This window comes from Urocitellus parryii, chromosome 4, assembly GCF_045843805.1.
Source record: "Urocitellus parryii isolate mUroPar1 chromosome 4, mUroPar1.hap1, whole genome shotgun sequence".
Classification (NCBI taxonomy): domain Eukaryota; kingdom Metazoa; phylum Chordata; class Mammalia; order Rodentia; family Sciuridae; genus Urocitellus; species Urocitellus parryii.
This window is the reverse complement of record NC_135534.1, coordinates 95,260,392-95,272,900: the sequence shown is the minus strand read 5'-3', so window position 1 is coordinate 95,272,900 and position 12,509 is coordinate 95,260,392. Positions and strand designations below refer to the sequence as shown.

Genomic DNA, 12,509 nt, shown 5'->3' with positions numbered 1-12,509 from the left:
ATCTTTGGGTCTTAGGATTAAGCATAGCATGAAGCCATCAAAGTAGCAAGACACTTTAAAATGAAGTATTTATAAATTCTTAAGAGATTTTTTTCTTATAGAGTGAAGGGGAAATATTTCAAACATTATTTTATTGAAACCTTTAAAAATCCACAAAATCTATTCCTCTAGCCATCCCCAAAGGTTTTCCCTCACTTTAAATTGCCTACTATTTCCTTACTCTCTTCTACTTGAAAAATATGTTGCAGGAAAAAAAAAATCTGCAGTGTAAATAGGTCTTCAGACTTAAGAATAACAAACTATTTTTGAGAGGTTAATGCTTCACAGCTTAAATTCTATGTTTTGCAAATGACCAAGATATAATCCTCCAAGATGAGTTTTATGTTTTGTATTACAGATTAAAGTTTGGTTTCATTTCTTCTTCCTCTTTTTTTTTTTTTGGAGTGTGGGGAGTGGGTGCCAGGAAGGTTACTTTTTGCCTCTAATTACTGCACCAGGAATACTTTCACCATCTGACTTATAAAACTGCTAACTTTTCATTGAATTTTTATTACCATAGCATGAATAATGCATTTAGTTCTGAAATGTCACAGTGAACATCAAATGGTTTTACATAATGCATTCTTGCAGGAGTTTCAAGAAGCTAGCAATCCTGGGAAAGAGTAGTGAAGACACAATCTTGGAAAGGAAACTGGATACAAATTTGTCATTCACCCAGGAGGGAAAAATAAGTAGCAGAAGAGTAAATGGAGAGGAAAGACTGTGGAATACAAGTTTTTTTTTTTTTTTAACCAAAAATAAGGGAATAAAAGCAAAACATGTACACTTGCTTCTGGGGACAAGTGGAAGAAAAAACCTCAGGGAGAAAGAAGCAAATATGGGAGCAGGGTGGGTAGGGAGAGGAAGGGGAAGAGAGGTTAGAAACTTCATAAATACAAGAATTAAGTCCGCATTTAATACCTTGAAAAAGACTGAAATTGAATTTGAAAATATAGAAAAACTGAACAATAGTTTGGAACCACAGTATGTGTAGAGACTATGAGAGCCATTTTCAATTTTTTTCTGATTGATGGATCTGGAAGAAGAATGCAACAAGATGCTGTATTAATTGATGAAAATGCTCATACATCTTTTAGGTTTTGAGACAGACTATATTATGAAAACCTGACCAGAAATAAGTGGTAAACCCCCATGTCTCCCTAACAGAATTCTAATAGAACTCTCTCTATATTTTTAATTTTTTTGTAGATGGACACTACATCTTATCTTTATTTTATTCACTTATTTTTATGTGGTGCTGAGGATCAAACCCAGTGTCTCACATATACTAGGCAAGTGCTCTACCACCATGTCACAACCCCAGCCCAGAACTCTATATTTTTTAAAGCTGGGCCCCAATATTGCCACAGTGCCACACCCTAGGTAGAGCCTCCACCATCCTGTGGTGGAAAGTGGTTAGAACCCCCCCCCCCCCCAATACACCAACCTCACTGCAGCCACTAGAACTTAGCTCCACCAACAGGTAGCTGGGGCAGCATGAGAAATGCTAATGTTGGACTCACTTTTTGATTCCTCTTCTCATTGGTTTTTATATATTCTTCCTTTAAAACATCTCTCAAGTTAATCTCTTTCTTTCAAAACAAAACAAAAAAACAACCAAAAAACCTGGAAACCACTGTCCTACTTTTTTCCCCACAAAGCATAGTGTATCAATGTCTTTTGATCTCAGGGAAGCTTCATCATAGCCCTATAGAAGAAATCCCATGATTGGCCTTAAAGCAATCATGGTAATTCTACTCCCCTTACCTAGGGATTGATCTGGGGTAAGCATATGTATTAATTTTCTATTGCTGCTATAAAAAATTGCCACAAATTTAACAGTTAAACACAAATTTATTATTTTTCAGTTCTGTAGGTCAGATGTAAGGGGTATTAGTTTAGATGATTTCCCTGCTCTGAGTTTCATGAAGATAAAATAAAGATGCCAGCTGGCTAGGTTCTTATCAAGATGCCATGGGAGGGATCTGCTCCCCAACTTATTTAGGTTGTTGGCACAATCCATTTCCTTGTAATTATATGATGAGATCATCTTTCCTTTTTTTGGCTATTAGCTGGGTAAAGCTCCTAGCTCATCTGAGGCCTCTCTTCAGTCCTTGCACAAAGACCCTTGTATCTCAGCAACAGTGTTGACATCTTCAAACTTAGCATCATTCTGTTTAAGAAATTGTGTGGTTTCTTTAGACCCTTGCATAATCTAAGATAATCTATATTAGTAAAGTCTGCAAACTTAATTATATCTGCATATTTACAGGTTGCAAGAATTAGAGTGTAGATGCTGATGGGGCCCATAATTCTGCCTTCCATATTATACAACTTGTACACAGTTAAAAAAATAAACAAAACAACAATAACAAGGGGAAGTCCATTGGAAGCTTCATTTCCTGGATCAAAAATGAAAAGGAGGAGACACTGTTACTTTTTTTCAGTTACAGGTGCTAGTATACTGGGAGACATTAAGAATTAGAATAAAATGTCAATACACCAAGGGTGGTGAAGCAGGGGATTAGAAAGTACTTGGATTTTTTATGACATTTTTGAGCAGCAAAACCAATGACAGTGACTACCTTTGGGTAGTTTCTAATTTGGAGAAAAACAACTGTTCAATAAGACCAGTTTTCTGTTACTGGCAACTAAACACTCACCTAGCATGTGCAGGACCCTGTGTTCAGCACCACATAAAAGTAAATGAATGGAATAAAGGTATTATGTCCAACCACAACTAAAAATATAAATATTAAAAAAAGCAATTCCAAATGATGTTGTTCTTCTCCTTAATTTCTGGAACTCTTACTTTTTACTGCTTTAATAGTGTGGACTAATCTGATTAAATTCATTTATGTTACCATGCATAGTAAATATCCTCAGTGGTGGGTTCAATCACAACTTTACCTTGAGAATGTGCTCTCAATTAGAAAAGGATCCAGGGTTGGCAAATTATGGCCCACTGGCCAGGTGCTGTGGCATAGTTAGAGTAACTAAGAAAATTTTTACATTTTTTAAGGGTTTGTTTAAAAAAAGGAATATGTGGCCAGAAAGCTGAAAAGATTTATTATCTTGTCCTCTGTAGAAAAATCTTGCCAAACCCTGCAGTTGCACAGGGGACCTATCTCATGAAGTTGAGATTAGGATTTTACTAAGGAAAGAATCATTGTCAGTATTTAATACCTTTGAAAAATTATTATAGGTCACCACGTTAATTTTGGTACAGGTTAAGATGTATTCTATCTTTAAATTAGATTCCTTTTCAGTTTATTAAATTCCTATTATTACAAGACTATGAAAGACACTGGGGTTATGTAGTGAATAAAAAAGGGTCTCATTGTAGTTGCAAATTGCTTAGGGAGAAATGGTTTGAGCAATACTCCAAAGAAAAGATAAGGGTATGCATACAAAAGATTGCATACAATTTTTTTTTCCAGTACTGGGGATCAATCTCAGTGTCTTGCACATGCTAGGTAAGAACTCTGCCACAGAACTTCTTCCCCAGTCCTTAAAATTTTTTGCGCAGCAAAACCAATGACAGTTCACCTTTTTCTATAGATCTTCAGGCAGGAATGAACAGTAGATAGTTGAAATGTGGGCCTAAACCTCAGGAGCAGAAGAGGAAAAATGAACAACCATCCAACAGCTACTCTATATGTTTCATTTTATTACATCAATCCTCAAAGTTAAAATATTTTGCAGTTTCTACTTCAGGTCATACTCCAATGCCCATATTATTTTCATTAAATTAAATTGCTTCTTAAAGGGAAGTCAGAACTAAAGGAAAATAGGGAATGATTCACAAAAAGTCTGGGGAGGGCTGTCAGGGAGAGACTATGGAATAAGAGGTAAAGGTCAAACACAAAACCTAAGGGATTGCCTGTGTTTAATTATGGGTAAAAGGTGGAAAGGTAGTAGAAATCTCTGAAAAAAGTGATCCAAATGTATAAAGATAACTAAATGAGACTTCATGGAGACTTGGAAATTCAAAAGTTTTAAAAGCTCAATACCTTCAAGTACAACACATACAGAGAAGAAGTCATTTAATTTGGCCAATAGGAGAAAAGGGGATATCTTACAGTGTCCTTCAATTTGGTAGCAACTGGTCACATGTAAATTAATTGAAGCTAAATAAAAATTTAAGAGATTCAAAATTCAGTACCTTACCTATCTGGCCACATTTGAAATGCTCAAAATCCAGATGTGGCTAGTGTCTACCACATTGGTTATAACTCAGGTTATAAAAAATTTCCATCACTGCAGAAATTTTGATTGGGATATGTTTGCAAAATATCAGAAGCAAGATTGAAATGGGGGAGATTGAACATGTTTACCTTCACACTAAAACTTGATTTGACCTCTCCAGCTTGCACTTGCCTTTTCCTCTTATGTTCTGGTCTCAATCTTCCTTTCCTGGACTATTGCAAGGCTGCTTGTCTGCCTCCCAACCTCTGTTCTTTTCTCCTTCTAACTTCCTTTTCTCAAAATAAATCATTTCTCCACTCAACAATACTTTCTTTTCAGTGCCACTTTCCCTGGCTATTCACAGTCTGCTGTAGTGGAGCGCTGCTGGCCCACCGGATCACGCTACAGGAAGGCGGCTGAGTGTCTCAAAACTTGAACTCACAGCTCATAATACAATGCTGAGAGAATGATTATGGTGCATTGTATCACATTTAACATTAGAATACAAACGATTGCTGATCATTGCACTTTCCTGTCTTTTCTCACCTGTTGTCAACCCTTTTTTTTTGGGGGGGGGGCGGGGGTACCAGGGATTGATTCCAGGGATACATAACCATTGAGCTACATCTCCAGTCCTTTTTGTATTTTATTTTGACACAGGGTCTTGCTAAGTTGCTGAGGTTGGCTTTTTTTTTTTTTTTTTTTTTTTAATATTTTTGTAGTTGTTGATGGATACTATACCCTTATTTATTTTTATGTGTTGCTGAGATGGAACCCAGTGCCTCATAAGTGCTAGGCAAGTACTCTACCACTGAGCCTGCCTCAGTCTCTGGAGCCGCTGGGATTACAGGTGTGGGCCCCGCTCAGGCCCAAACATTTTTTTCTTTCCCTTTGCCGCTGTTGTGTCTCAGTTAAAATTCCGGTACATTTCTGTTTACCACTGCAACAACTGTCTTAATTCTGGTCTCTTCTTTCACTTTCCACAAGGAGATCTGGTCATACCATTCCACTTCTCTCAGCTTTCCTCCCTTAGGCAAACAGGATATAATATCGTTAAGTTTTCTAATAATTTAGGGTCACCCCACCTTTCCTACCTTGACTTCTTTAACACATCTTTCTATTACTCTGCAGGTACTCACCATTCCCCTGGAGCTTTCATGCAATCTCACCCTTTCCCTCCCGCCCACGTGATGCCATCTTTCATACCCCAAGATCCTCTCAAACCTCTAATAAGATTCAGGACTGAAGTAGCACAAACAGCCCAAGCTGAGGGAGGCTATTATTGATAGAGTAGAAGGACACAACCCTGTGACCTTGTCCTTTTGGGAAGGGACCCATAAAAATAAGCGGCACGTCCAACCACAACTATTCATCCGAAAAACAACCAAATCTTCACTGTTAGGGTCAGCGGCTGACAAACAAAGACGTTTGGGTCAACGCTCCCTAGGGTTTTGGGAGCGAGGGGGATTGTGGGAACGCTGTTCGCGCCCCGCTGGCTCATGGGAAATGTAGTGCCGTGTTCTCCAACATGGCCGCGCCCAGGTACGGTGGTGTGCGAAGGCCTCTTACGGCTCTCTGGGGCTAGGTGCAAAGGCTGGCGAGGGAGCGAGCGGCAGAGTAGCGAGAACCCTGCCTGAGCAGAAGCGGAGGTGTGGGGCACTTCTTGCTGGCGGGCACGAAGGGCTGCATGTCCTCATTTTCTCTTGTCGGACTTTTTCGTTCTTCTTTGTTAGGTCGCTGGCCTGGGGCTGGAAAGCTCGAAAGAAGGAAGATCTAGGCGGCGCTCCCCTTGTAGTTTGTGGGCTGTACTGTGTCTGTGCGTTGGGTGATCCACTTAAGGTTGAAGGTGCACGTGTTTGTGTTTGGTACGATTGCTCACGTGGTGCCTGTATCACTCCCTTTTTGGGGTCGGGCAGGCACTTTTCACCCAGGGCATGTTAGTATGGCTCTTCTAGGGCTTTTCTGACCAGTGTCAACTCAGTGAAGCAGAGAGCTTGTTGATGGCCTGATTTCCCACGGAGCTGTCTTCCTGTGCTTTTGTTTAGCCACCCCTGGGCCCCTTGCGTGTGGTGGTGTCACCCTGTGGTTTTGATCGATTTCATTGGACATTTATTGCTAGCCATATGCCAGGCACCCAGTCTGTTCCCTTAAGTAGATGACAGCCTTCTGAGAGCCCAACACACAAACAGGTAATTATAATACAATGTGAGGACTCCAGGTATACACTGTGCAAATGAAAACGTTGAAGAAGGCCACCAAAATCAGAATTCTGGGGGAGGAGAGGTTTAGGAACTATATGGCAATTTCTATTTAGTTATTTTTTGAGAAGTTTAATGAGTAGCTACTGGGTATTAGATCTTGTTTAGGTGTTGAGTGCTACACGGTGACAGACAAAATCCTTACCTTACAGAGTAGACATTCCATTAAGTTATAGGAGAAAAAATAAACACATTAATGAACACACAGACATTTAGAAAGTACTTGAGTACTTCTAAGGTATTTTTGAGTATTCAAAGGGTTAAACGATATGATAAGTGATAGGGGAATTTTTCCTAGTTGTTTAAAATCTTTATTTTCAAATAGGAAATGCATTTGAATAGCCACTAAATTCAAATCATGAAAGAGGAAAATTCTCATTTCTGGATTCATCTTACCATTTTCCATTCCTGGAGACAACCCATGTCACCAGTTTCTTGTGTGTTCTAAAGATTTATATGTATATTCTGTGTACCTGTGCTATCTTTAAAATCAGGCCTCATTTGATAGGAATTTAGGGTCTTTCTACTTATTGTTATTTAAAAATTTTTGTTGTTGTAGATGGACACAATACCTTTATTTTGTTTGTTTATTTTTATGTGGTCCTGAGGATAGAACCCAGTGCCTCACATATTTAAGGAAAGAGCTCTACCAATGAGCTACAACCCCAGGCCCTACTCATTGTTATTAATGCAGGACTGCACAAGCACAGGAACATTTGTTTTGCCTCTACTACTTTGTTCAAAATAAGCTCTGTATTGTTTAAGAAGGGCATGGACATAGATACTACAATTGCTGTACTTGGGGTGGTATTCAGTAGGGTATATTGAGGGTTAAACTACCTAGCAAGCAAGTTGCAAAGCATGCATATTCTGTAGGCTCTTTTATCTTACAGAGAATATCCTCAGGCTGGGGAGGCTCAACTGGGCCCAGCATGGCTAGTATCCTACTAAACAGTGACTTTACTCCTATAATATGCCAAGGTGCAACCGAGAATCTGTGCAATAATGGAAAACTCCCTGGCTAGGGAAGTGGCCTTGATGAAAAGGAGGTACCTTTATGCTTCAACAGCAGACATCCTGTTATTGTTGAATTGACAGGTCTGCTGGGCCATTGCATTGCCAAACCACAGGAATGGAAGTGGGGGACCAGCTTCAAAGGCTATCTGGATTTGTCTTTCTTTACATGCAAAAATATAGCATGATTGAGGGAGGGAGAAAATAGAAGGGATGACCAAAATGTGGTATGAGGCTCCATCTGCTGGTGTTGGACTCTTAGTGGCAAACTTAAAAAAAAAAATGTGTTCAGCATCTTTTTCATTTCTTCCATTCTTAGCTTATGTGAAACATCAAGAAAAAAATTTGTAGTATACTCACTATTTGTTTTCCATAACATACTACAAAGTTGCTCTTAGAAAGATGGAGAATTTAGAATGGAATGACTATAAAATAGTCTTTTGAAAAGCCCTCAACTGTTCTTTGTTTTGTTAAACCATTCTGATATGGCTCGAAAGAAAATTAACAGTAATGTAGTAACAGATAAATTTAATCCTAAAAAAGTTGTGAGAGGCACTACTATTATTATCCTTATTCATATTTACAGAAACTGAAGCACAGATATATGTAACTAACTCAGTCAGGATCATTCAGCTAGTTGGACTCCTAAACACTGCACTGAAGAAGGGTCTAGGGTAACTAGGGAAAATATGACTTAATTCCTCAAAGAGCTCATAGTCTAGTGGAAGGGGACAGATATTAGAACAAATAATTTGAGCAATGTTACAAATATCCAGTCATTTATTCTCTTCCTCTCTAATGATTACTCCTCAGGTTGTCCAACCTTAGTGGTCTTCTTAGGAGCTACTTAGTATTGTCAACTGCTAGGCAGACATTGAGACTGTTTCTCACCAATGCCTTAAACATATCATATCCTAAATCTGACTCATTACTTTCCTCCTCAAGTGGCCCTTCCCAACCTTCCTCTTGACTTTGCAGTTTTGAAATGACATCACTAGTCTCTCAATCACTCAGTCTGTGTCCTATTAGTATGCCATCTTTTATTCCTTTCTTCCTCACATCTGAGTGGCAATCAAGGTGTACTGATTCTACCTGAAAAGATTTTTACCCTTCCTCTTTCCCCTCTCCTCATTTCCTTTCTTTCTGTACCTCCATTGTAGACCAGGCCAACATTTCTACTTGCCAAGCTGGGTTATTACATATTTTCTCATCTCTCATCTCCCTACTATGCTGTCTAACCAGCCTGTCTTACTGGTTTTCCTTCCTATCACACGTGCCCTGTGTGCTAGGAAGCTGGAGAGCTGACATTTCAACAAACTTGGTGTTTTTTTTAATTGTATACTTAAAGACTACTAATGAGAGTTTCTACTGTTAGCCATTTTTAAATATAATTTTACTTAACCCCCTAAATTTTGAAGTGTGCAGAGTGGAACTAGAGAGTCAGCAAACATCTCTGCTCAAAAAATATTATGCCTATATCACACTGTCTTTGCCAGACATACTCTTTTCTGTTTTAGTTTCTGTTCTTTACCACCTCACTAAATATTTTCTTCTTCATATGACTCTATAATGTTCTTATCCTCCAGTACTGAGAATGGAACCCTTTCTGGTTTGAAGTTTTCCCAACTTCAGTTAACACTGATCTTATGTTTTTGGATCTAATTCATGTCACACTTAATGACTGTACCATTAGCACTTACAGATGTGTCATATGATTTCATTGTTTAGTATTTGCCTTGTTGAACTTAAACTTTTTGAAAGCACATGGTATGTATTATATTTGTATGCTGCAGGGTGAGACTATAATAGGAATATGTGTATTCATACATTTAATATTTATACCTTCAACCGTATTCACTGGGCACCTACTGTGTGTTGACATTCCTCCTCTCTTGGGGTTTACATCATGATGGGGGAGTTAAGCTAACGGGTGAATCATAAATTATATTAAATTCTGTGAACAAAATAAAATTGGCTATTGGGATAAAGCATGGTGTAGGGTGCTGATTTTTAATGATTATAAAAGCCTCTTTGGGTGTACTTAATAACTCCCAAATTTGATGATTGACACGTTTGATGATTGATATATTTCAACAAAATGAATAGTTTTATGGGGTTCTTATTTCTATTATTTAAAATTATAGCTATAAAATATATAAGATATACAGCTTTTAAAATAGTAGTACAAACACCTGTACCTGTTTTCTGGCTTGAGAAATACCTATGATGCTTCCATGTGACACTCTCATCAGTTTTCTTTCCCTTTCCCGCAGATATAACCTCTCTCCTAAATTTTGTGTTTATCAGTTTATTGCTTTTATTTTAACTTTGTTATATATATTTAATATATATATTTAATATATAAACAGTAATGGCTTGCTTTTGGATTTTGAACTTTATTATAAGTAGAATTGTATTTATTTTATGTTCTTCTGTGAATTTTTTGCATGGTTCTTCCCTCTATTGCTCCTCTTACCCCTCTTCTTCCTCCTCCTCCTCCATGTCTTACATTGTGATAGTGGAATTTATCTATACCAGTGTTATATAGGACTTTATAGTAATGGCATTCATCACCTATGGGTAGAACTGTGTGCTTAATAGACTAAAGCATTGAAACATTTCTTAGAACTCTCAGAAATGTTATTAGATGTTCCTATCTTGCTACCTTCTTAGATATTCCTTTATTTCCCATGTCTGTTTGTTCTCATTTCTTTGGATTGGTGAAAGGTAAATAAAGAATTTTTAAAAAATTGTCATGTAAATATTTTTATAAATTATAGGACATGAATAACATTATTATAATTGTTCCTTTAGGGAATCTTAAAGTTGACATTTTTTACTACTTTTTTTTAAATAGTATTGCTATGGACACCAACCATCAAAGTAATATCAAACTCAGTAAAACTGAGAAGAAATTCTTAAGGAAACAGATTAAAGCCAGGAATACTTTGCTGAGACATGAAGGCATCGAGTCAGTATCCTATGCCACTCAGGTAATCTAAAATATTATTATTATTTGAATGTACATATATTGGTATGTAAATGTGTTTTATTTATATTGTTAATTGCTCAAGACTGTAGTTGTGTGTTACCTCCACATTAAATATACATATGATAGGGCCTAACTTTAGATTTTGGGCTATAGCATAACCCAGAAGGTTTGCTAATCAGTAACTATTCTTTGCACTAGAATAAGTTGTGGGTTTATATTAATGATAACAATATACAAGTCTTTTCAGTTGATAAAACAAACTTATATTCATTATCATATTTAATTTCCTAAAAGTTCTTATGAAATAGCTGAGAAAACTATAAAGTTTTGAGAGATTATGATATATCCATTGATGTAAACTAGTAAGTGGTTGATCTTGTAAGCCAGATCTTCTGTATCCTAATACAATCTTTCTTCTGTTCTCAACCTTACCTGTGTTATAAAGTATTTTGATAATATACAGTAAATCTTTTTTCATTTACTAGACCGTATTTACAAAACTTTTTCATTATTTGCCTACATAATGAAGCTTCCATAAAAACCCAAAAGGACAGAGTTCAGAGGAATTTCTGGATAGTGGAACAGGTAGTAGTTCCTGGAGGATATGTAGCAGAGAGGGAATGGATTCTCTCTTCCCTTTCCACAACTTTACCCTGTGTATCTTTTCCATCTGTCTGTTCATCTCTATCTTTTGTAGTACTCTTTATAATAAGTGGGTGCATGTAAGTAGAGTGTTTGCCTGAGCTCTGTGGGCTTCTCTAATAAATTAATTGAACCTGAGGAGGGAGTCCTGGGAACCATTTACAACCATACTGTCAGAAATATAGGAGACAACGTACTGTTTGCTGTGGCATCTGAACTTGAAGGCAATCTTGTGGGACTGACCTCTCAACCTGTGGGATCTGATAGTGTCAGAATTAAACAGAATTAGAGGACACTTTAACTAGTGTCTCCTGGAGAATCTGCTGCAAAATATACTGGTTGCTGCTGGGGAGAAATCCTCACAGTTTTTGATGGCTAGAAATCATAGAAATATTTTCTCTTGGGTTGTATTGCATGTGTGGGAATAGGAAAAAACCAAAATTTAACCCACTCTGTCTCTCAGAGTTAGGGATATGGAAATGTTTTTGTGATTATATGTGACTACATATAAGCAAATTATTTTGGCATTTTAATCAAAAGACAATGCTCATTGACTGGGGTCCAGGACAAATAAATTGCCATCTGAAAATAAATTTTCTGTCCTTTAATATAGTATTGTAGTACTGGATTTGTTTACTATGTATATGTGTATACTTGTATGCATATAAAGTATTGGATACTCTATGACAAAATAGTTTCACTTTTCTTATCCAATTAATGGTAATTCTTTCACATCCTTTTCAAGCAAGGTTATAGATAACTTTCATTTTGTATAACAAAACTAATACCTAATCTTAAACTTGGAATAAATTAGGGGGTCATCAAACAGTTGTCCTAAGAGCCAATCAGGCTTATGAGTTAAGAATGGATTTTACATTTTATGGGCTTGTTAAAAAATAAAACCAAGGGGCTGGAGTTGTGGCTCAGTAGTAGAGTACTCAACTAGCATGTGTGAGGTACTGGGTTCAGTCCTCAGCACCACATAAAAAAAATAAACAAAATAAAGGTATTGTGTCCATCTACAACCAAAAAAATAAAAAATAAATAAATCCAGGACTATATTACAGAAACTTATGTGGCTTTCAAATTCTTAAAATATTTATTATCTGAGTCTCTTTAGAATTTTACCAACACCTGGTATAAAATGATAAAGTGAATGAGAGGAGACCATCCATGGTTTACTTTTGTTATACTGTAACATTGTTAGAAATCATAGGTCATAAATCGAGCTCTTAATATTGTGTAGAATGGTTTTTAAGTATAGAGATATAAGGACACAAGGCTATAAACATCAGAATGAAGATAGGAGGACTCTCCAACCCAAAACCTCTTGAATAAAGCTTAGTGTAGGACTGTAGATGACAAGAAGCACAAAA

At 37.0% G+C, this 12,509-nt stretch overlaps 1 protein-coding gene across 4 annotated transcripts in view; it reads left to right on the top strand.

The window, feature by feature from the left end:
• Positions 1 to 5,748: 5,748 nt before the first annotated feature.
• Positions 5,749 to 12,509, top strand: part of Alkbh8 (alkB homolog 8, tRNA methyltransferase) — a 59,173-nt gene continuing 52,412 nt past the window's right edge. Inside the window, exons 1-2 of one of the 4 annotated variants that reach the window (XM_026399036.2) lie at positions 5,749 to 5,769; positions 10,357 to 10,492. In XM_026399036.2, coding sequence (XP_026254821.2) covers positions 5,756 to 5,769; positions 10,357 to 10,492 — 150 coding nt within the window. In that variant the 5' untranslated portion in view covers positions 5,749 to 5,755. Of the gene's footprint in view, positions 5,770 to 5,820; positions 5,877 to 6,218; positions 6,417 to 10,356; positions 10,493 to 12,509 lie in introns of those variants that run through there. The other 3 variants (XM_026399038.2, XM_026399039.2, XM_026399041.2) reach the window with 3 other exon arrangements.